This window comes from Chiroxiphia lanceolata, chromosome 20, assembly GCF_009829145.1.
Source record: "Chiroxiphia lanceolata isolate bChiLan1 chromosome 20, bChiLan1.pri, whole genome shotgun sequence".
Classification (NCBI taxonomy): domain Eukaryota; kingdom Metazoa; phylum Chordata; class Aves; order Passeriformes; family Pipridae; genus Chiroxiphia; species Chiroxiphia lanceolata.
The window spans coordinates 6,756,376-6,781,072 of record NC_045656.1 but is presented as its reverse complement, the minus strand read 5'-3'; the positions used below and the strand labels follow the sequence as shown (position 1 = coordinate 6,781,072).

Genomic DNA, 24,697 nt, shown 5'->3' with positions numbered 1-24,697 from the left:
TTTCTGTAGTGATGTATTAGCAAAGTCGTATTTTTAGGGCTGTATTGTCAAGACTAAAAATACCCCACTGCAGTGCATCCTTTTTATAGGGCTTTGTGTGTGTGTGTGTGTGTTTGTGTGTGTGTGTGTGCTGAACGTTGTACAAGTTTGCACCAATGTGTAAAGGTCTTTGTACTACTGCGGCGTTGCCTCCCCATCGCAGCTGGACTCCATTAGGCCTTGGAAATTAGTGTAATCCTGCTTAAGAAAGGGGAAAAAAAAAAATTAATCAATCTTGCAGAGCCGCGTTTCCCCAGCTGAGCTGGGATACCTGCGTGGCAGCCCCGCTCTGAAGGGCTCCAGCAGCCCCAGCTCACATGAGCTGGTGGGTTCCTGCCACGGAGGGTGTTCCCTGATGGAGAGCAGCAGCTCTGCTCTCCCTGCTCCCTGCAGAGCAGCGGGGTTAAGGGTGAGCTGGGCTGTGGGCTGCAGTCACCCAGTGGGTTCCTGCTCATTTTTCATGCTCGGGGAGCCCTTTGGGGCTGCGCTGTGCTGGCAGGCAGCATGTGTGTGCACAGTTGGGAGCAGGCTGGATACTTTGCGTTTTCAGAGGAATTTTCTACTTTTCTGCTATTTCCGTCTCCTTCCCTTAGCTGTGTTTGGAACGCAGAGAACCAAAGGTGGGAGCTGGGCTGAGAAGCCGCCTCCCCTCTGCCAGCGGGGGGGGGGACACCCCCTCTCCGAGGCTGCTCCCCCGAAGCCGCGATGGGAGGCGGCTCTGCCTCTCTCTTGTCACGTGTGATTGATGCAGAGCCGTTTCCAGATATAATTTTCTCGCCGGCTCGCGTCCGCAGACCATCCCCCGGCGCAGCGCCGCGGCCGTCACTCCTGTCCCCAGGAACAGCCTTGCGTCACAGGTAGTGGGTGCTGCGACTGACGGGGGACCTGACGGCCGGCCGTGCGCATGGCACACGCAGCGCTCCGTGGACCGCCGTGTCTCACGCTCCAGCCAGGCGAGCGCTCCCCCTCCGCCCGCCCCTCCGGCTCCGTCTCTCCTCTGAGTCACTCGCCGTTTACTCGCGGGTGCCTTCGCTTGTAGCTTTTACTGTTCTTGCTGCCGTCTGGAGAGCCACAGCCTCCCGGCTTCCTGTAGAGCGGTTCAGCGAAAGCAGTAATTAGGGCCCGTAAAAATTTATTTTATTAGTGAGAAGTGTTGGTGGGTAATTGGCCATAATTTGAACCCAGCCAGATTGGAGATTAATAAAAAAAATATTATATATATATACATATATACATATATACATATATATATATATATATATAAAAATCACAGAGATCTTTTTACCAGAAACACCAGGGGTATTAGTTGCAAGCCCTTCCTGAGGCGGCTGGGACAGGGTGGCGGCTGCAGAGAGGGCGGCCAGCAGCGAGCGCCTGTGCTGTACCCGTCCTTGAGGGTGTTTGACACTGGCATGGGAAGAAAGGAAACCTTGTTTTCCAAGAACTCTGCTCTTTCTCAGCTTGATAAGCATTTAAAATAAAAGCTGCACAATTGGAATTGGCAGAGCATCCTCATTCTTTTGTCTGTCTGTTTATTTTTTTCCCCTCATCCCTCGACATGTGTGCTACAGCCCAGGGTTACTACACCCCGTGGAACCACAGGCCTGGAGCTCTGCAGGCGCGTGCGCCGAGCTTTGCCCACCCCCAGCCTGGCTCTTTGAAGCCTGGCAGAGCAACAGAGATCCAGCCCCGACCCTGGCAGCCTCCTGGTGGCCAGGGCACTGAAGCCTGTGACAAAATGTATGTTTTGAACCCCTTTTGGTTCCCCCTTTGCTCGCAGGGCAGCAAACCCAGGGCTGTGCCTGGAGCTGGAGCGGTGGTTTTGGAAGCGGGCTGTGACCGCGCTATATGGACCCAATTGCTTTGGTATTTATAGACTTGGTTAGAGTAGCTCGAGCGTGGCCAACACGGAGCGGGAGCGGTCTGAGGGCCGATGCTCATCGCGACGGAGGGTGTCAGTGATTGGAGAACTCCCCGCTCCACTCCGGGAGGACGGAAGAGCCAAGCCCCTGCACACATGTCACGCGCGGTTGCTGCTGGTTGAATCACACCAGGGAGTTACTTCAGGTTACTAGTCTTGATTGTTACTTTGGTGTAAGTTACTTGGGGCGTTACTTCAGGTTAGTAGTGCTTGTTTTTTGCTTGGCAGCCCCGGCTGGAACCTGATTGTAACCGTTTCCCAAGGAATATTTTTGGTTTGAAAACTGAAGGTCAGCAGTTCGTAAGGGCTGCACTTGCAGCCAACTCTGTGGTTCGCCTTGTGCCACTGGGCCAGCAGCACTTGAAATCCTGATCAATTGATCTGCAACAATATGAAACCACGAAGGGCGACTGCCAGTTAAAACTCCCTGTCTCGCCCCATTTTCCCCACCCAAAGTGTCTTTCTGCCCATATCCCCTTTCTTGCCGCCTGTCTCCCTCCCTCCCTTTCGGCTGTGTATTGGAGTTTTTGTCTATCTTTTTCCATCTCTCTGTCTCTTTTCATAACAGTTTTTAATAATGTTTTAGTTAGTTCCAGCCTTTTCCCTCAATGGATCCCATTGGAAAATGCATTTGAAAGGAAACAGTTATACACTTCCCTTCCTTTGAAACTCTGTTGGCACCTTTTCCAGTGCAGTAAACCATACAACATGGATTTTCAAAGTTTCCAAACACAGACATGCTGGCGTTAAATTTATGAAAAAATATTTTATTCGGCTGTATAGTAACTATGAGTCTCTGAGCTGCTGGTCACAGTGAAATCGAAGCTCGCTTTCGAACTGCAGCAGGTTTTCAAATCTCTGCAGGAAACGCAGCGACGCTGGCTGTATGGGAGCCCACGGCTCCCTCAGCAAACAAAAGGGGTGCTGGGGCACCCCAGGGTGAGCCCACCACCCTCCAGCGCAGCCTTTCCCTCCAAATGGCCGTGCTGGGAATGCTGCAGCAACAGTAGCTGCAGAGAACGTCGTGGTCATGCCAATCCTATCTCAAATCACAGGGGGAAAGAGGAATTTGGCATAAACCCGTGATGTCTTATGCTTGTTAATGAACGTAGAAGGTTAAGGCTCTCTAGTTCCTGAGTGCCGTGGCGGGGGCTCAATAGCCGGTGTGAGCGTGCGCGTGCCGCAGTCTGCACGGGGGTTTGGGACCTGAGGCTCCGGCTCCATGTAAGTTGTTGGAGCACTGAGATCATGTTTTCTAATAGGGGGGCTCGGATGTTAAACTTCCTGGAATGGTTTCTCTGCGTGCTGTGGGTTTGTGCCTGTGGTCGCAGCCCTTCCCTCAGGGAATTGCTCACTTGACACCTGAGAACCTTCCTTTGCATGGCACCGCTTGGAGCAGAATTTTTTCCAACTTTCCACAGAAGACCACAGCCCCCAGTCACCACAAGAGGTCTGGGGGGTGAATCTGGCTGTATCCTTGTGAGGAGCATTGCGAGGGGTTGTTTCCAAACAGAGTGAGCCTCAAAGCCTGCGCTCAGCAGCACTTGAGGGGTGGTGTAACACAGATAACGCCTCCTGTGATAGACAAGACGATGACATGGCAAAGAGATCCCAGGCTCAATTTTCTTGTTACAGTCCTTTTGCTTGTAAAATTCCTTTCCTCTCGCATGGGAGTTTTCCAGAGAAGTCGCTGATTAAGTGTTATCATCATGCTCAGTGCCACATGGAGCGTAGGAAGAGCTAGAAGATTGAGGTCCAAATAATTGGATAGTGTAAACTCACTGGTTCGTGCTTAAAACATCTCGGATTTGGGTATCTTTTTTCTTGGTACCTGTAACAGGTACCGATGGGAAACTGAGCTTGAGGAAGATACCAGGTTTTCTAGCTCCTTGACTGCCCAGCTTGAGATGCAGGAGGTGGAGTTCTCCTGAAAATATAATCCTTCAGGAACTGCCTTTGATCCTACTCAAAGCAGAGTTGCCCAGTGTCTGCAAAATCCATCCCCTCTGTATCACTATGGCCAGTCAACAAGTGAGTAACACACAAATACTGACTGTGCATTGGAAGGGAGGGCTTAAGGGGGCTTCTGGATCCCTGCAGGAGGGTCTCCACTGCCTGTTAATTTTCTGTATTCACTGAAAATGGTACCTTGAGGGGAGAAAAAGTGATGTGTTGTTACGACAACTTTATGATGAGTAAGTGTGATGAAGTTGACTTGAAGCTGCATAGATGCCTCCAAGTCTGGTGTTCTGAGCATTTTTTGGATGTGTAATTTCCATATATTTCAGAAAAGCGAGCTCCCCCATGGAAGCAGACTGACCGCATCTGGGATCCTCGGCTGGCACGTAAATCTAGTTACACCACACAAGCCTCTGCCATGGCAGGAATGCTGGATGTGTGGAGCTGTTACCCTCCTGGGGAGAGCAGCCACTGATGGTGCCAGGAGAGCAGTGAGGGGGGTGGAGAAGGGCTGCTATGCTGTCGCCTCCCTTGTGCTACTTCAACCCCCTTTCGCACCTCCCTTTCTCTCTCCGCTGTCTCACCTGGCTTGGTTCTTTCTTCCCTTGTCTATCCAAGCAGATAAACCAGCTGCTGCTTCAGTTGGAGTGGCATGTGAGAGGTGTCTGATAATGAGCACCTAGATTTCCATAGGCTCCCCCTTGGCAAAGCAGGATGGAGGTGGCAGAAGGCACACCCTGACCCTGCCGCCATCCTCTGCCAAACTTCTGGTTCCTGCTCCGAAGTGTGAAGGTGCTAGGGATTTTGCTGAAATGGTCAAAGAATTTTTAACTTCAGAAGAACAATATATTTTCCCTAACCTCATTCTGGCAAATGGCTGAACCTTTGTAGTTGAAATTTTCCCAATAAATTCAGCTCGAAGAAAGCTTTTGGCATGAAGGATTGCAGCCTAAATGGTTAAAGTTTGGCAAAGTTCTTAGGAACTGAAACCAGGGGCTTACAATGGAAAGTGTTAGGTAAGCATCACTGTAGGCAGAGTGACTGGACTGTGCCCCTCTTGGCAGGGTGTCCTGGTGCTGGGGGAGTCAGGGTGCCACTGCCATTGGTCACGGAGGCTGGAGGGGCCAAGTGGGTGCTGGAGCAGGAGGTGAGGCAGCAGTTCAGGCCTGCAGGCATTCAGTGAAGACCCTGGGATTTACTGGGAGAGGGGCATGGATTTCACTTTTATGTTTTGGCATTGGCTTTGCAAACTGACACACTAGTCCCTCAGGAAGCTGTAAAAAGAAGAGCAGCAAAGGAGTGAATGTGTTGAAACGGAAGCTCCACACTTTGCTGTTCCTGCCCCATCAAAGGCTCCTTTCTCTGAATGCTCTTGTCTGCAGGCACTTGCTCTTGTTAACTTTAAGTCCAGGCTTGAAGTGCTCACCAAGGTTCACCCCTGAGGAGGCAAGTTCCAGGCTGTCTGCTCACATTTGCTGCCAAGGACATGCCCACCTCCAGCACGGGCTGGGGGGTGCAAATGCTGCCTCTTATTTGCTGCGATTGTCCTGGTAAAACTTCACTCGGGGCTGGAGAAAATCTCTTGGGAAGCCCTGTTCACACCTCCTCCCCACTGAAAATAACATCTAACACAACTGTGGCTGGGCACATGGACCTCCTGGGTGGGATGCTGGTAGCACTTACCATGCTGCTGTGTACATATAGCCAGGCTCCCTGGCAGCTGAAGAGCTCCTACCAGCCCTTTTGAGGTGAGGTTCAGGGCTCTGGCTGTGCAGCTGGAGTCTTCAAGAAGGGCTCACAGATCTGTGCAGACAGAGGATAAGCCATCAGGGGGTCTCTTTTATCATTCTGCATCACTGCAGTGCCCCTAAAACCTTTTTTCATTTCTATCATCCATGATTTTTCTTCTTTCATGCAGTGTTCTCTGTTTCATCCAGATGCTCTGCTCGCCTTTGGGCCCTGTTGCCTTTGCAGTCACTTCAATCCCATCCTGCTTGTGCATCTGATGGTAAATATCCCCTCTGCTGGAGGGGAGCTGGTGCCAGGCTGGTCTGGAGCTATAGATACGCTGATGAGCCGACGTGCCAACTCGAAGGGACACGCTCGCTTATGAGCCAGCCAGGAGTTACGTACATTTGGATTTACCAGCCTTTTAACTGCCAGATGGGTCAAATTTGTGTTGCTGTTCAGTTGTTAGCAGCATAACCTGTGGCTCTGGGGATCATGTGGAGCCTCGAGGCAGTGAGGACTTTGCTGTGCCTGTGTCATAAGTGCCAGTGTCGGCTCACGTGCTCAGAGCGGCTCCGGTGAAGGCAGTGCTGAGAAATGACAGTTTCTCTGGCAGCTCTCCAGTTTTGCCAGTGTGGGTGAGACTAGAGGTGCCTTTGCCCAAGCCGTGATGGTTGAGGACTGGTGTGTCTCAGTGCGAGTGTGATTAGTGAAAACTGGGATGTACGTGCCTCCCCGGGCAGGAGGAGTGTTTGTGACATTGCTTGGGCTGTTTCACGTCCAACACTGACTCCCACAGCCTCGCTGGGGTCAGGGGTGCAGAGCAGGATCCTGGCCTTACCAGCTGGGTCAAGCACCCCAAGTGTGGAGGGAGAGCTCCGAAGTGCTGCTTAGTGCAAGTGGAAATGGCTTCAATCTGTGTTTTGACTGATGGGTCTTTTCAGGAAATTTCTGAGAATAACATTTCTAAAAATGGCTGCTTCTTTCCACTGATATTTCCTGGAAAAGGCTGCAGTTAATTTTAAACCACTATCCTTTTCCCTTTTCAAGTGGAAATGGCTTTGTGCTTGTCCTCAAGGCTAATGTCATTCTTTCTGCCCTCACCTGGGTTGCATGCCATTGCCTCCTCTTGCAGGTCCTGTTGGTCTCCCTGAGTTACAGAAACTGGGGTGTTGGGGGCACTCTCTGCACGTATCTACTTTTCCCATGGAAAATAATAACTATCTCTCCCCAAGTCACTTCACAATGATGTTCTTTGTCGTTGATTCCTGGCCAGTCCTGAGTACACAAGAAAGCTGTCCCTAAAGTCATTCCCTAAAGCTTTGTTCATCAGGGTCAGGAAGGATATACTGAGCTGGTTATCGCACCCCAGGTGCAAGGATCCAGCCCTGCCTGGGCTTAGGGACAGTCAGAGCCAAGATGAGCCAGAGGGAGCTGGCAGCACAGAGCTGTCCTGGGCAGGCAGCCCCTTCGTGTCGGGCAGAGCATAGCTTCCCCTGTGGCTCTTGGGCAGGCTGGCTGCTTCGGGTGGGAATATGTCATTAATTTTTATACCTTCCCCTGTAAACCATCGACCCTTTTTATGATGTCATGAGGGATTCCTTAATTTTGCAGCTGCTTCCTGGTTACGTCAGAGAAGAGCCTCCCGTCCTAGAGCCCAGCGCTGCAGTCCAGGACGGCTGGAAACAAATGAAGTGTTGAATATCTAATGGCTTCCACAGGGAGAGCTGCTCCATCCTCCCCAGGCCCCCAGCATTCCTCACCTCCTAGGCCTCCCTCCTTCCCTCCCTCGGACAAGTCAGGGTTTCAGTGTGGAGCAGAGGGAGCCGAGGGCTCCTGGGCGGCCCCAGCTGCTCTGGGAACACGTGCAGCAAGTTTCCCAGTGCTGCTGAGTATCTGGGCCCTGTGACTGAGACCCTCTCGGGACCTTCCTGCCTCTCCATGATATGGAGAGGTGGATTGGGGCATCCAGGTTATTACTGCAGTCTGAAGGTAACTTTGGGAGGGGTTCAGCCCCGTGTGCTGCAGTTGGTGATGTTCGGCTCAGCCACAGCGCTGGGAGGGCTGGGGCTGCCATCGTGTCTGCTGTCTGCAAATTCAGAGTCAGGGAGCATCCTGCCAGGAGAGCTGCCCATCTCTTCCCAGGCTCTTTGCCAGGTATTAGCCAGGGCTGAGCGAGTGCCTCCATGTTCCCAGGCTCTTTCAGGGGGCAGATGAGTGTGTGTGTGTGTGTGTGACTCGCCAGTTCCCAGCGAAGAGCTGGGAGTGCCAGTGACTCACAGGTCCCCTGCGAGGGGGTGTCGGGGAAATGCCCCACAGCTGTGAGCATTCCCCTCCCTTTGCTGCTTTATATTCCCGTCGGTTGTGTGCGGTCTCCACCAGCGGGACCAGCTGCCTGGGCCAGCAGCACAGCTCTCCTTCCCTGCTTCCTGCAGACAGCCCCATCCCGGTGGGCTGCCCTGTAGCCCTGCCAACGCTGCGTCTGGCCGAGAGTGACTCACGGGGAAAACACTGTGTCTGAGTGCTAAGAGAGCAAGTGAATTGCCTTCAGGTGGTGTCAGCTCGGAGGTGACCAGCCTCTGCCTTCTTCCCCACAGGGTAGCAGCCGGCTGGTGAATCAGTTGTCTGTGCCTCTGAGCTGCTGACACATCAGCCGGGTGCCTCAGGGTCTGCTCACCCCCAGCCCTGCACTCACCGAGCTCCTGCAGCTCCCGCATCCCCTGGCCAGCCCGTTATGTCATCCTTGGGATTGTGTCCATAGACCCGTTTGTTCCTTTGACTACCTTCCCGTACGGTCACTGGGGAAGGTGGGTTCAGCTGTTGCTCCCTGGGAGCAAAGCACATCCCTGCTGGGATCACCTGCTGCCAGCACTGCTCTGGGCTTCCACAGCCACAGCTCAGGTGAGGACAGAGAGGCCAGCATGGAAACTGTCTCGCTGGAGCCCTCTCGACCCTTGGATGGAGCAGTCTGGTTGCTTGAATCAAAGGAGCCTGGTCTCCTTTGAGACTCTAAGGCTTGTTGGCTGGTGTTTTAACTGTGGAAGGTTCAGCATTCCTTGTGTTGTGTTTAGCTGGATGGAGGATAGATGGAGGAACATGTCCTCTTCTTACTTGCAAGCCTGGGGGTTGCTGTGGGCTCCCTTCCGCTGCAGCCAAGGGCACTCTCGGAGCAGAGCAGCTGAGAGCCCTCACTCCCAGCCCCCTGACCCATCCCTGCAAGCACCCCCCTGCCTGAGGCTACGTGTCCTGAGCTCTCTCTGCCCCAATTGTCCCTCGCAGGATTTCCTTCGGCACATGGCACTCAAGTGGCCGAAAGAAGCTTCCTCCAGCAAATCCCTCTCCTTGGAGGCGGCTGTCCCTTGCATCGCCTGTTCTTTTCCCATTCCCATTTCCTGTAGCTGGTTGGTTGCCCTAACAGAGGTTTGGCATTGCTGTTTTGCACACCCTAGTGGGAGAGGGGATGTGTTTATCACTTTTCCTGGAGATTATCTGTTTAAGCACTCTCTGACAGTTACAATAACAAGGGCAGCGCGTTGTGTTTCCCAGCAAAAGGACACTCGCTGCTGAAAGATGTATAGCACTAATTAGAAATACATAACATCCGGCCACATGGCAGCCTTCTCCCGGCCGCTCCATTTCCTGAGCTCAGACGACTTTGACGACAGTTGGTTTATGTTTTCCATGAATATAACCTTCTTAGAGAAACACAAATTTCTCCCCGTTACAAAAGTCCCCTTTCTCTCTGTCTCTTTCTCCCCCCTCCCCACACACCCTTTCCCCTGTGAAACAGGTAGATTTATGGCTGCAGAAATCCTGGGTTGGGCTCTGCTGCCGGCTGGGTGGGAGCAGAGCTCGCAGCCCTGGTGTGGATGCAGGGAGAGCCCAGGTAGGTGCTTGCAGAGGGCGCTGTGGCGGCTGATCCGCCCCGCTCCCAAAACAATCCCTGCAGAGGAAACTGCCTCCTGGTAGGAAAACAGTGCTCTCCGTGCAGCCCCAGTACCCAGCTGGAGAAAAAACCCTCAGCCCTACATGCGAAGAGGAAGGACTCTTCTGCAGCTCAGAGGGTTTTTGTGACCTTCAGAAAAGCCACCTGTCCCTGGTTCCCAGTTGCTTTCTCTGTGTGCTTGCAGTCTGATGTTTGTCAGCTCCCCTTTTTTCCATTCCATCCCCTCCCCTCTCCTTCTCTCGCTTTTGGGCTCTGCTTCAGAGCAGATAGCCTGGGCACCAGTTGGAGGGATCTGGGTCCAATCTCTAGCTTGCAGCAAGCAGCAGTGACTAGTAAAAGGACATTTTTTCAGAGGTCCCCACAGGCTGGATGGGAGCAGTGCAGTTGCTCTGCTGCCTGTAACACAGGTTAGATGAAGAGAGGTAGGAAGATGGAACATGCTCAGGGAGGTGAAATCTTAGGTTTTAACTCCTGAAATGAATTCCTATTGAATATGGAAAAACTGCTGTCTTTCAGATGTTTATAGCTTGGCCAAGTGTGGACAGATTTCTAGTAGGACAGGAAAACTCTCTGTTAAAAAGGTTATTCTGCAGCAAAATCTCAGATCCCCGTTCCAGGATTTGCAGTTGCTAGATTAGCTCAAGGAAAAGGTTGTGTTTTTTTTTTCAAACGGGTGTAAACCACTGTCTTGTTTCTTAGCCTTATTCTCACAAGTGGCCGAGCTGTTTTGGCTAAAGATTTCCGGAAGAATTCGAGCTAAGACAGGCACCCAGCATGGAAACTTCAGCTCCAATAGTTAAAGTCCGAGCCAGCTGGAAAAAGGGTCCCATGAGTGGCTGGTGTCAGGCAGGCTTAGTAACATGGTGCTCACAACTGTCAGAGCTCACGTCCTGCTGCTGCTCCAGCCTCTGGAGCCCTGACCTCCACAGGGGCTTACAGGGGACTGCAGGGCTTTTGCTTTTTCTGGTGCGGAAAGACAGATCTTCCAGGCAAATTCAGCCTGTGAAGCGTGGGGCAATGCAAATTACCATCATTTCAGGCTGCAAAGCGTTTGATGACACATTCCTACTTTAAAACACTCTGCCTGCTCCTTTCTAGCCCTGTGCAGCGTTGCACATACCTGAGTTTTGTTGATGTAGTTGATGTGGGGCTACAAGTGGCCAAGAAACAGCTCCAGCGTAAGGGAGCACCCAGAAGGAGGGATTTGAGGCCGGCTCAGCTCCCTTCTGTGACTTCAGTGTGTCTCCACGGGCTGTGTGTCAGTACAGCATGCGACAGGGGTATGGATTTACCTTGAGTCAATCTTGGCTGCGAGTACTGAAGCCCTGACCTTAGGTTGTGGTTTAACAAGCAGTTATTGAGGTAGCGGTGCCAGCTTTGCTCACCCGCCTCTCCGCCCCCGCAGCACCTTTGATGGCAGTGGCACAGCTGAAAGGTGACATTTCTAACCCCGCTGAGCTGCGCCATCGGGTTCACAGGGTGGCTGCGCAGGCGAGAGCTGAGAGGTGACGTGGTGACAGGAGCTGTTTATCCAGTGCTGGCATTAACAGGGACATTTGCCGGGTTGCAAGGGGAGAAGGTACAGGGGGAACGTGTTGTGGTTGTTGGTGCTGGATGATTTCCCGCGGAGCGTCACTGCTGTGGCTGCTGGTGGCACATTGGAGCCACAGCTCCAACCACCTCAGGACTTGTGACCTCCTGCCAGCTTCTCTTGCGTGTGATTTCTCTCCATAGTTTGCCTGACACCTCCACACTGTGCCCCAGCTGCACAGCGTGGCTGGGTGTGAAGTGGGAGGGTTATCTGATTACAGCCTGATTTGGGGTTTCAGGAGAGGAAGTGGATTGGATTTATGGCAGCTTTAGCTGATGGAGTGCCATCGATGCCACCTGAAGTCTCTGTCACCAAGCTTTTGGTGACTGCCTGCAGGAATAGGATGCAGGGTTGCCTGTGGACCTGATGCTGTCATTCTGTTTCTCTTGCACCCACTGTGGATCTGGGAAAACAGATCTGGAAATTACAGGGTTTGCCCTGACCTGGACAGTCAGGATCTCTCTGCCTGCTCTTGTTGGTCTGTGGCAGCTGCTGTCCCCAGGTTTTACTAGTGCTGTGCAACTGCAAGGACAAGAATGACCTAAGTGTCACTCCACCCTCCAGGAACATCTCTTTCCAAGAAGTTTATGACTTAACATGCATTACCAGCAGCATAGACCATTGTTCAGCACAGAGGTAATGACGCCCTGTGGGCTCCAGAGCAGTTTTGTTACTCCAACTTTCATTTCAGCATATCTTCTACAAAGTGTTTTTCTCTTAGTGCCAGGGTAAGCTCAGACAATGCATGGTGTGTGTGAGACCTCAGAGAATTGGTTTCCGTACTGCCCATCACTCAAAACATTCCACAAGTTTCTGTGTAAACACCCCAAGTGCTTTGCCCTTTGATTGTACCCTCACCTTGACTGTCTCCTCTGGCAGGGTAGCCTGGGGTTTGCTACCTCACAGCCTCACACAGTCATCTCCACTGGCTCTCAGCTCCCAGCTCAGGGAAAGCTGAAGCTCCCAGCCTCCGGAGGAAAGTGGTGAAAAGGCACAAAGAGAAAGTTTCTCCTGATTTATGGTGCCTTCCTCTTTTGTCCTATAATTAAGCTCTTAAGAGCCTTTGCTGGCAGGACTGGGAGCTGGAGTGCTGGTGTATGTTCAGGGATCTTGAAAAAGCACCCACCTGGATGCTTGTCCTTCTCTGCTGAGGGAGCCTTCTGGGAATGAGTCTGATGAGCTTGACCGGGGAGTGAACTAACAGGACTGAGGGAGTTTAGCGTAATTTAATGATGAGCTAACAACACCCAGAGTAGCTGAGCTGGAACTGTGAGGAAACAGCCCTCAAATGTGGGTGTCCTGTTCCATTTATTTGCACAGTGGGCAGCTTTGTAGGGTGTATCGAGGCTGAGCATGGTTGTGGTACGTTGGAGCACCGTGGCTTTATGAGCTGGTGGGCACATGGTTCACGTCTGCAGCAGCACAAGATGTTTGATGGAGCTGTGGCCGTAGTGCTCAGCTTGAGTGAGCAGGTTGCAGACGGCTGTACCTGCCACAGCTCACGTGCAAGAAACTTTTTACTGTATTTTGGTTGTTAAATGTTGCGTGGGGAACTTGTAGCCTGCAACAAGAGCAGTGGGAAGGGCTGAGGCCCTGCAACCGAGCCTGGCTACAGCCACCACAGAACATTGCTCCAGCACTTGGAGCCAGTCTCTGAAATACACCCTGAAATACAGGTGCTTGTCACTCTCAGCATCACAAACACCTTTAAGCTTTGTCTGTTTTGGACGGGGGGGGATGTAGCTTTTGCACCAGCCCAGTTTGGAAGTCATCATGAGTCTTGTTTGAGTGCAGTGCCTGGAGTCCTGGGGGTGCTGCCCACTCAAAATGTGGGGGTGCTTGCAGAAGTGCCTGGAGATTTTCACCCCTGGGGACTTGCCAGACTCAGGTGTGGCAGCTGGACCACTGTGGTCTTGTTGTGTGTCCATTTAAGACAAGAAGTGAAGACAGTCCAGCATCTCACCAGAGTGCAGGAGGAGGGAGCGCGGGGAAGACGATTGTAATTTCATGGGCTGGACTGCGGCCAGAGCACTGGGACTAACACTCTTAATTGTGGGAAAGGCTTCATGAAAGAGATTTACTGTCCCAGAGTGGTCACATCTTTAGTTTTATGTTTCCTCCAAAAGCTGACAGCCCCTGCAGTACGGCACTTCCTACCATTGCTCTGCGGCACCAGCTCAGCCCTGACTCTGGGAGCAGAACACCCTCGTTTGGCTTCCAGGCCCTTTTGATGCCACCCTGGGTTACCCTCAGTGATCTCTCCACTCGGTGCTGAACTTATTGACAGCTGAGGAGCTGGCCAAATGGAGCCTGCAGATCTTCCTCCCTTTTTTTTCTGTATTTTCTTGGTGTGTTTTAGTCTTTTTCTGGTTGTTTTTAATCTCCCACCCCACCGCTCTGAAATAATTTGCACTTAAGACCCCACTGTTTGTTCTCTGCACCACAGGTGTTTTGCTAGCCCCTGGCTGAAACGGGGTCTCAGTGTCTTGCTCTAATCCTCTTGGCCTTTGCTCAAAATCCCTGCTCTGCCACATCAGCGTAGTTCAGCTTCCCACACCTTCTTCATGCTGACGTGCAGCTGGTGCTGATGTGCCTGGGAGCCGAGGTCTGTGGGGGCTCTCCCTCCCCATCCCAGCTCTGAGGCTTCACTCATGGACACCCGTTCAGAGTCTGTACCTGCGTGTTTGTGGTCACTGTGCAAATCTTCTGCCTGGCTTGGGGCAGCTGTTCTCAGCAGTGAAGCCCTGGTCCTGCAGCAGGTGATGCATAAGCCAGTGAGAAGCATCCTGTGCAGAGCAACCGGCACAGGCGGGTAGGAACCCCCTAAGTGGTGCGGGTGCATCCAGTCCCGCTGGTTCTTCCCAGCCAGCCACTCCCCCACATCTCAGGAGAGGATGTGAATGGAGGGCAGAGGGGATTGGGGGCCAGAGGCTACCCATGAGGCTTAAAACCCTTCTGGGAGCAGCTGGTAGTGCCTGAGCACTCGCAGGCAGCCTGGCATTCCCCACGAAACTCTTGGCCTCGCTCCGCGTAACCCACGCCCGGCTCCAGGCAGTTCCCTCGAGCCAGCTCCCCGCTGCTCTCAGCAGCCTCAGAAGTGGTTTCTGGCTGGGTGTAGATGTGCCGGGGGGATTTGCTCTCACTCCGAGCCGGCTCTGTTTGGAAGAGCTGTGGTCGTGTGGCATCTACTTGAGTAACAGTTCCAATTAAGCTCTCTTGACAAGCTGTTGTGTGACTGCTGAACTAATGGGAGGAGCCCCCTCCTCAGCTGCTGAGGTTAAAACTCCAGCAGGGACAGAGATCAAACATGCAGCTAATTACCCTTTTAACACTTAAACATACCCCCTTCCTTCAGGGAAAGGCATCAGCTCCAGGCAGCAGCTTCTGTGCTGGGAGTCCTGAGTGCCAGTTTGGTGCTGTCTGGCTAAGCACACACAGTGGGGTTGGGCATGGTGTGGGCAGTGTGGCTGCAGCTTCTTCCCACTTCAGTTTGGCTACTCACCACCTTTTTTCCCCCTACATGGAGCAATTGTGTCCAGGACAGGTGTGAGCTGGGGAATTGCTCACCCCTGCCCCGTGTGTGATGTGGAAAGGGAGGCTGTGAAGGCAAAGCAGGATGGAATGTCTGACCCAAACCCTCTCTGTCTCCTAGAATGCATCTCTGAAGACTGTCGCTCCGTCATCCAGGAACAGGCCACAGCCCTGGGGCTCTCCATGTTTGCACTCCTGGTGAGGAGGTGCACCAACCTGCTAAGGGAATGTGTGCCAGGTAAGGGGTTACCAGCAGGATCCATGCAGGGGCCCATGAGGCAGCCTGGTGGGGTTCAGGCCCTCATTCCCTGCTGTTCTGTACACCCCTTCTCCTCTGCTGGGGCCCATGGATTCACTCCAAGTATTGCAAACTCTGCCTGGGTTATGGCTGGATCATCTGCAGGAAAGCCCCTGATGTGTGCAGGCAGAAATGTTTGGAGGAAAGGGATAGACTCAGGGTATGCTTTCTGCCAGCTATTGGGAAACTTCCCAAAACTAGGACCTCGGAATCCTACCTTTATGACTGTTGCAGTGACACCCCACTGCCCTCAGTGAAAGGGATCACAGACCCTCAGGCCAGTCTGTATAGGGAGAACAGATCTGTCTTTGTGCTTGCTGTGAGTTGTGGCTGTTCCCTTGTGTGTCCAAGGCTGGGATGTTGGGATCTGTGTCATGAATCCCCAGTCCCTGCCTGAGCCTGGTCCCTGACTGTGGTGAGCTGGCTCAGCTCTCACATCTTGTATTTGCAGTTCAGGCACAAGAGATGGAGCAGGAGGATGAGGAGGACGACATCAAGGTCTCTGCCTTGCCCCAGGACCTGAAGGAGCTGCTTCCCAGCGTGAAAGTCTGGTCGGACTGGATGCTTGGCCACCCGGACACCTGGAATCCTCCTCCGACCTCTCTCGAGCTCCCCAAACAGTACGTGCATCCTCTGTTTTGTCTTCCGGTGTCTGTTCCTTGGGCTCCTTATGCCACCTTTTCCTCTTGCTCATGCTTACTGCTGGCTGTGGTACTCTGACCTGAGCACCCAGGCGAGGTTTGCTTCCCAGGGAATATTTGGGGGTCACTGGCCACCCTTGGTGACACAGTGACTTCTTCATTGATGTGTGGGTGGGGCTGGAGGGCCTCTGAGGGGGCCTGGCGGGTGCCTGTTGCTTTCGTGTGTTTGAAGATGGATCATGAGATGGATTTTTACCTTCTGCTTTGGATTTGTGTCTGGTTTGGTTGGGATACCCCTGTTTTAGGTGTTCCACTGGCCCAGCCAGCTGGACAGGCAGGACCTTCCTCTCTACCAGAGGGAACTCCATTTCCAGCATAAGCGTTTTGTTGCCTTTTTTTGACTGAGTCAGGCCAACCTTGGTTGGGCTGGGCTGGCCTGGAGCAGCTCGCCTGTTCCTGGAGCTCCAAAAGTCGCCTCCCCTCTGCTTCAGAAACCGCTTTTCTCTACCCTGCAATGCACAAAAGGGTTAATTTTCTAAACTGGCCTATTTCAGCCCATTAGTCCATAATGCGGACTAGGCAATTTGCATATTTTTGGACAGAAAATCGAGTGAAGGGGCCAAGTATGGAGTATGCGAAACAGTGTCTGAGCATGCTCCGTAGCTGCTTTCCCGCAGGATTTTCCATCTGCCTCCGGTACTCCGGATCCAGAGCCTGAAATCACGTCTTATTGTTAATCCAAAGGAGCCAGAACCCAGGGTGATGGGAAGGCGCATTAAGAGTAATCCAGCAAAGTGGCTTAACCATTAATGGGTCCCCGCTCCGTGCGTCAGGTCCAGTCCTGCTCTCCTAGTTTATTGCCTCTTACTCCAGTTCTTTTTCATTTGGCTGAGGAAATGGAAATCTCACACAGGAAGTTCTGGGCCTCATTTTGTGGAGATGGAGTCTGTTTTCTGTTTGTCGGCTGCTCGGTGTGGGACCGCTGCCTGCTCATGTGAACTGCTGCCCATCTTTGGGCAGGAACTCAAACTGGGATCCGTCACGTGAACCCGCCTGCACCAATCCCCCCTTCCCCTCGCGCTGCCTGCGCAGGGAGCCGCTGAGCCCTTGGCCACGGGCAGCCTCGAGATGGAATTTCTGATTGGGTTCATGCAGCCAGCGCTCGGCGCCTTCCCTGGGATGAGCTGCTCCCCCTCCTGCGGGGCACAGGGCTGTGTCCTCCTGGGATCATGGAGCAGGTGTGGGCTTCTGCTTGCCCGGTGGGGTGGGAGAAGGTGGTAGTGGTGGCAGCCTCCCCTGTGGCACATGGCTCTTTCAGATGTAGTGGGCGTAGATTGAGGGGCTCTACTTCACCAGTCTGTTCTGTGGAGGAATGAGGGTCTTCATCTTGCAGCAGAGGCCCAGCTGCTTCCCCACTGTACCCTCTCCATGGAGGGTAGCTGAGCAGCCCCTCTTGTCCCACCATGCCCTGGAGCATGGACAGCCTGCCCCATGTTGCTCCTAGCTCCTCCACTCTTTGGCTCACCCAGAGAATCTGTCTTACCCACGGTGAGGAGACTGGCTGCTCTTTTAGCCCAGAGCTCTTGCGTGGAGTGGTGTTGGTGGTCCAGGACTCTGGGTCAGCAGCAGCTGAGCTTTCCTGGAGCTGCAGATAGGGATGAGTAGCAGGGAGCCAGCTCCACTATTGGGCATGACCTGGGATTTGCAACATTTTCCCCAAGGACAGGAAAGGAAAAGAAGAGCACTGGGTTAGTGTTTCAGCTCTCTATTGACACAAGCCTGCTGGCTGCCCTGGGGCTCTTCACTAACCAAGTAGAGCCACCGAGTCCAGGGGTTTAGATAGGAGCAGCTTCAAAGAAGTTTAGAAGTAAAACATGGGTCAGAGCAGCAGGCGAGGTGGAGTAAGCCAAGGTTTATGGGCAGGGTGAGCTCAGGAGCAGGGAGGCATGTGAGGAGCAACCACAGATGCCAAGTTGAAGAGCTGAGTAAGGGGCCTGTGCCGTGTCGCTCACGCTCCATGCCTCTCTCTGGTGGGCTGTGCCACAAGGTCCCACCACTGCCAATGGAAGAGCTGGTTGGACATGCTTAAACCACTTTTGTTGTCCTTCGTGATGGTGTGGGCACAGAACAGGGACAGTAAAAATCCTCTGAAGTGCAGAAGCACTCTGCGGGGATGCCATGAATGTGCTAAAGCTTCTGGAAAAACCAGGCCTCATACCCACCTGGCAGCCCACTAGGAGCCCAGAGCTCGCATCAAAGTGCAGCTCATCCGGGGCCAGTGCTGCTGCCAGAAAGCCGGCCTGGGCTCGGGGCCAGCGGGGCAGCTTGTCAAGACTCCACCAGAGCCTCGGGCCCGGGCTGCCGGGGCTGTGTGTCCCAAGGCCTCCGCTCACGCTGCGTTCGCCATGTTCACAATCGCTCGTTCTTCGTATGGGAGAGAGCTGGGGGACTTTGAGAACGTCTAAACTCAGCCCAGCTGTGGCAGTTGGTTTATTGCTTTCAGCTGGTACTTGAACCCGGGTCCTGGTCTTGGAGTCTTTCCCAGGTTTAATCCCCGGAGCTTTCTCTGCAGCTGTATGACACTGCGCTGACCCCGAATGAGGATAGGAAAATAGAAACGGTGCCAAGCCAGAGTCTCTTTTTCATTTGGAGTCTGGCTGTCTGCCCATGACCAGGGTTACATAATGGGAAACATAGCTGGGGCTCTGGAGAGCCCGCGTTTCACCACGCTGCCCAGACCTTCGCATTCTGATGCTATATATCTTCCTAATTGTAGCTCGGATGCATTTATCACACTGCTGGATTTGAGTCCATACAATAAAAAAAAAAAAAGCCAACCCCACACCAAATTCCTCAGCTCACTGCTTTCCCCCTTGGACAGAGGTGGAGGGAAAGGTGTGAGGGGTGAGTGCTGCTGAAACCCGGCATGCGGATGTGAGCCATCAGGAGTGGGCTCTGTGGAGCAGGGTGGGAGGCTCAAGTAGGCTGCGTCTTCAGGGTCCTTTGCTTGGTGGGAGCTTGGGAATGAACCCTGGTTTCTGGCAGGCATCCTCTGGGGGCTCAGTGGTCCCAAATTCAACATGAGCAAGAAGCTCCGTCTTTCCCCAAAACCCCCCTCCTTGGTCTAGTGCACTCATCCAGCTCTTGGCCACACTGCATGGTCACCATGGCTCAGGGAATGTCCTGGAACAGGTTTTTTTCAGGTGATGGACTGTGTAAATCGCTCTCTTGGGGCCACTGTGTGTATCTGAGAGGTGAAGGGTGTCCTTCCTATTTTGGAAGAGGGACTCAGCAAGCTTTCCATAGCTCTTTCTGCATGTGTTTCCAGAATAGGAGCTGTCCAGGTGAATCCGTCTCCTTGAGGGCTGCAGAGGGGAGAGCAAAGCTGCTCCTTGCTCTGCTTTGCTGCCACAATTAATCCATTGCTAAATGAAGCACAAGAACCGATGGGGAAGCCACTGCCTAGACAGACACACACTGCTGCAGGGCTGACCCTGGCAAATCCATGCTCCTTCTGCGCTGAGGGAAGGGCCTCTCAGTTTGTGGAGACTGTCTGCAAGCATTTAAAAATGGTTAATTTAAACCAAGTATTAAATTAAATCCAAAAGCTGTGAGCACATTCTAGAGCTTACCTTCCCAGAGAGATCTGCCAGATCGCTCTCATCACATCGCTCTTGCGGAGAAGTGTCACTGAGATGGCAGCTCCCACTGGGAGAGATGGACAGAGTCTTGGACACGGGTGCCAAAACATTGCTGGAGTCTGCTGAAGACTAAATGGAAAATCCCTTTTGCAGATCTCAGCCCCAGTAATGCTGGCCACTAGAGTTTCCCTATCAAGACATCAAAGCGAGTATTCAGAGGTGTCTCTGTGGTGTAAACCTGGCTGAGAATGAAGGTAAAGTTGACCAAAGCAGAAGCCAAAAGTCTCTGTGGAGAAGGGGGCTGTGGCAAAGCAGAGGCTGGCTGAGAGGACACTGCACCTCTCCTGGGGAGGAAGTTGTCCCTCCAGTTCCCAAGGCAGGTTCCTGGGAGAGGAATGGGTTTATGGATGCCCGGCTGACCAAAGGGACTGTGTGCAGAGCAGGGTGGGGGAAACCATTGGTGCAGAGGAGCTGTGACCACCTCACCCTGCTCTGACTGAGCCCAGGGCAAGGTTGGTGAACACCTTTTGGGATGCGCTCCCATGGTCAACCCTTTCTGCTCCTTACAGAGGAGCTGCTTTTAATTCAGCCTTCCCTGGTTCAGGAGAGAGGAAACCCAGGGGGAGGATGCAGATCACCTCATCCGGTGGGCACTGGGAGCCGGCGGGTGCTCGTTGCCTGGCCCCGGGAGCTCACAGCCCCGAGGCGTTTGCCATCTGCACGGCAGCGCGGCTCGGGCCGGCTGGGAACACAATGCAGGGCTTCTTCTGCGCCGCGCTTTCCGGGTTTGTTCTGCAGCTGTGGAGTTTGGATGTTAGTGTTTAAACAAGCTGGTATTACACAGGAAATGGCCACCTCCACAGGCCCCCGCAGGCTTGTAACATGGGGTCATTGTGCTTGATATTAATCACCAGGCAGCCCGCGCCCCCGGTGAAGATGGTGGCTTACGCCGGAGCGCTGCACAGCACCGTGGCCACAGGGATTCGGTGAGCATCAGGCTCACTCTGGTATCCTCTGCTCTCCCCACACTTAGGTGTGTGCCTTTTGCCTTGTGGTGATGCCCATAGGGGCATCATCCTTTCCAGGAGCCATCCCCAGCCTCGCCGGGGCCACACTCGGCCCCGGGGCCGCGGTCCAGCTCACTGCGCACTTGTGCGGCTCTCACCATCGCCTGGCCGGGCCGTGTCCTGTCGGCGTGCAGCTGGGCTGCACTCACACTGACAGCTACATTAAACCTGGAATCCTGAGGCAATAAAAAAGAAATTAACTCTTATTTTTTTTTCCCCGTCCTGGTGGAATAAGCAAATGTAAATGTGTCTGTGGGGAAGTGAATGAACCCCCGTTCTGAGGAAAGACCTCGCGCTAACCCCCTTCTCGCTTCCTCGGTTAAAAGCTCTGGGAGCCTCGTCCCTGGACCTGGGAACTGTGTGCCTGGGCTCAGTATCAGTAATTCGGGGCCTCCCTCCGCAGAGGGACAATGAAGTTGTGGCACTGTGCATGCACAGAGCTTCCAGGCACCTGGGCCTGCCTGGGCTCTGCAGAGGCTCCAGCATCGCTGCACCGTGGGGTGACATAAACCAGAAATGTCTGGGGGTGGCCAGGAGGTGGTCCTGGGCTGAGGCAGTGGGGAGAAGGCACCTGACAGGGCTCCTGAATGTTGTGCAACCTTCCAGGGTGAGTGCACATCCCATCAGGAGATCCACAGGGCCCTACATGTCAACGTGAGGAGCTGTTTGCCCTCGCTGGCTTTTCCAGCAGGCAGCAGCTGGTGAATGGTATTGGTGGTGGCAGTGCTGGGAAATGTGCTGCAGAGGAGGAGCTGCACCCGAGGGGATGGCAGAAAATGGTCAGACCTGATCTCTGCAGTGTTGTCTTGCCATCACAGGAGACAACCAGAGCAGAAATGTCAGCACCCTCTTCTTTGTTGGCTTTTTGAAGGCTCTGCAGGCTGCTGCACGTTCGAGGGGGCTGTGGGAATCGCGTTGCAGGGAGATCTGGCTGCCCGGGTAGCCAGCACAGTCTGAGGTTTGAAGCAAGCCCAGAGTGGGAACCTGTCACGTTCAGGGCAAATGGCAGATGTGGCAAGGCACTGTGAAGCTGCAGATGAAGGATGAAGTGACAGGGACTACTCTCACACTCAGGGGTGGTGAGGAGTGCCCTGCTTGGCAGTGATGCAAGGGGAGAGTGAAGAGGGGACCAGTGGGCTGGGTGCCTGCAAAGGCATTAGCAGTGTCAGCTCAGTGACTGTTCACATGGCATTTTTCTGACTTTGGATGCCAAGCCCTGTGGAAAGAGATGCTCCCTGTACTTCATCTGTGCTGCTCCTTCACCCCCTACCCTGCTTCAGATCCCAGTCCAGCCCAGCATCCTGCTGCTGCCCTCTGCCTCCCTCCCACACTCACTGCTCATCTCCATCCCCTGCCTGCAGCTCTGTTTTTTGGGAATACAGGCGAGTTCTCTGCAATGTGTTTCTTTCCCTTCTCCTCTTCCCTGGCCTCATGCACCTGGCTGTTCCAGCCTCCTGGGAGTGTCCTCTGCATCCGTGCCTGTCCCCAACACCGCTCTGCGCTCATTCCCTCGTGGTTGCGGGCGCTCTTCCCGTTCCTCTCCCCGCTGATGCCTCTGCACCTCCTTCATCCCAGCCAAGCCCTCGTGGCAGCCCAGCCATGGGGCCCCACCAGTGCTATGTGACTGGCCGCAGGCAGCCGAGCCCAGTTGCCAAGAGGGCACTGGGGGAGGCTGAGCCTCCCAAGCCCTGTGCATCTCCCATGGGCAGAACTCGCCTTGGAGGTGGCCCAGAGCAGCCCTATCACATCCGGTGCTTGTCTCTGCAGCCTGGGCCGGAGGATAAACTATCAGGGCTGTGGGGCAGTGGATCATTCCTCTTATTATTTTCTTCTTTTACAGATAGGGGTCGTGGAAAGTTCAGTTCCTTTTAACCCTCGCAGCTCTGTTTATTTTCCAGCTGGTAGCACAAACGCAGCGTTTCCCATTACATCACAAAGGGCCTCGGACAGATCCCTCCGAAAAACGTGTTGCAACTGTTTATTTTTTTCCATATTTAAACATTTCTGACAGCCAGACCTGGCTGAGCCAAGCGATGGAGCTTTGTGAATGAACCCAGCTCCTGGTGTCTGTGACCAGAGGGTTTTGAAGGACCTCTTCTCCTCTGCAAAACGTGGGCTAGGGCTGGCTCGGGGACATGGGCGACTCTGCGTTACATGTGTGCTGATTACGTGCCGGGCTTTGATTAATGGCTCCTCATTCTGCCTGGCTCCCAGGACGCTCTTGAAAACAAGATGTTTCATTTCAGTGTGCTTTCCTGGTACATTGATTCCCGTAAATAACCGAGTGCAGACTCTGTCCACCTGGAGCAGTTCAAAGAGCAGGGGGCCTCCCTCCAGCCCTGGGCTGCCTCGGCCCGCACCGGTCACTGCTGCACCCCTGGTGATGCTGGCTTCCCTGTGCTTTTCAGTGCTGCAGAGATGTGGGGTGGAGGAGCAGCTCTCCTTACTGCCACCAGAAGCAGATCAGCCCCAGTTTCTTCTATTCCCTGCTTTCATCCCAGTTTATGCACTTAAAAAACCCCAATCTGAGTGTTTTTAGAAACAGGAGGAGGAAATGCAGTGCAAGACAGCCTGGTCAGCTGTAGTACCCCTGTTCCTGTTGCCTGCTTCCCTGCTTTTCCGCATGCTGGCGCTCTCTGGGGTGCTGAGCCCTCCCCAGAGTGCTCAGCCATGGGGATGTGTGATGGGGATGTGTGGAGAGCAGTCCAGGGCTGCTGGTTGCCTCGTGTTTACACCCGGCTCCCTGCACATCACTTCCACTCTGGGAAGGTGAGACACGGCAGAGGCAGCTTTGCAGGTCACTCGTGAGTGTTGAAACCCTTGGCCAGAAGCAAAACATGACTTTAACCCCCGAGTGGGTGGGGTTTAACTGAGAAAATCTCTGTGCTGTAGAGCGTGGCTGCAGCACGTGGTTGCAGCAGGTAACAGCTGTGTGAAGGAGAGAGTGCCCCAGGCTGGGCTGGAGCCCCCCGGCCTGGACTGGAGCCCTCCAGGAGCCCCTTCTGCCCTGACAGCAGTGCGGGTGTCCGGTCTGTCCTCCCAGTAGGCTTTAAAATTGAGTAACAAACATCACTTCTCCCGTCTGGAATGAGCTGGGTTCCTGCCGGCACTGCACGGGAAAGCTGCTCCCTGCAGATGTGCCGGCTCTGGAGTGGGCAGAGGTGGGCAGAGCAGTGGGAAGGGCTAGTTCCCGGGAACCGGCCCCATCCAGGGGGACGGATGGCGGTGTCAACGCTGGTGGGTGAGGGTTACAATCCCTCCTGGGTTCGGTGCCAGCGCAGCTGTGCCGGAGCCCTCCCGTGGGGCAGGGCAGCAGTGGTGCCGTGCCTCGCCTCGCCTCACCTCTCTGGTATTCGCTGCAGCATTGCAGGCAACTCCCAACGCATTCCAGCCCTGAATTGCTCACGTCTCTCCTCGTTCTCCCAGGGTCTCAGTAGATGTGTGGGCGACGCTGGCTGACTTCTGTAACATACTGACCACAGTGAATCAGTCGGAGGTGCCCTTGTACAAGGACCCAGATGACGACCTTGCCCTGCTTAGCCTGGAAGAGGATCGGCTGCTCTCGGGCTTCGTTCCCCTGCTGGTCGCCCCCCAGGAGCCCTGCTACGTGGAGAGGACCTCGGACAAGGTCAGCAGTAGGCCAAACATCCCCCCTCAATTCCTCCAGACTTTTATTCTTGGGAAGTTTTCTGTGCAAACGGAACACGATTAAGTCATTGAGAAGGGTGTTAAGGGAAAATATCGACCTTTCAGCCGCTGACATCCAGCTCTGTGTCATGAAAACCCCTCTCGACTTCCTCTGGTGTGTGTGTGCTCGCTGGCATGTTGTATATACGATCATTTCCTCACTTGTTTAAATAGTGCAGCTTGTGTTGGCAGAGCTCTCGGTGCACTCCAAATGGTTTGCATCATGCTTAAAGCACCCTCCCCCTCCCCCCGGCCACAAAACTCTGCCTTAGGAAGGCAGCCAGGACTTTTTTCCTTCTCTAAAGAGGAGAGTGATAAATAGGTGACTAGAGAGAAGCAGACACCATGTGTTAACGTACAAAAGGCTTTTAGGAATATGAAGCATTCCCCACTGCCCGCTCTCTATTTTCCTTTCTTTGCTCTAGGAGCCCATTCTAGCCTGAACTTTCCTTTGGCTGTTTGTTTTTAGAATAATGAAATCAGTTCCCTTGTTGATGTGGGGTTTTGGGTCTGCTCTCTGCCACCACCTGGCCAGGAGGGATCTGGGGGCTGCACTTGGAGAACGTGTTGGAGCCTGATGGGGGATGGATGAGGCACAATGGCATTTGTTTTGCACGCCCTTGGAGGCACGGCAGGATAAGAGTGGCT

General features: G+C 53.7%; 1 protein-coding gene across 3 annotated transcripts in view; it reads left to right on the top strand.

Annotated features, from left to right (window-relative positions):
• Nucleotides 1-24,697, top strand: part of SMG6 (SMG6 nonsense mediated mRNA decay factor) — a 108,814-nt gene that overhangs the window by 38,765 nt on the left and 45,352 nt on the right. For all 3 annotated transcript variants that reach the window (XM_032707303.1, XM_032707302.1, XM_032707304.1), the window contains exons 11-13: nt 14,837-14,953; nt 15,465-15,633; nt 23,789-23,990. In XM_032707303.1, the coding sequence (XP_032563194.1) occupies nt 14,837-14,953; nt 15,465-15,633; nt 23,789-23,990 (488 nt within the window). The remainder of the gene's footprint in view (nt 1-14,836; nt 14,954-15,464; nt 15,634-23,788; nt 23,991-24,697) is intronic.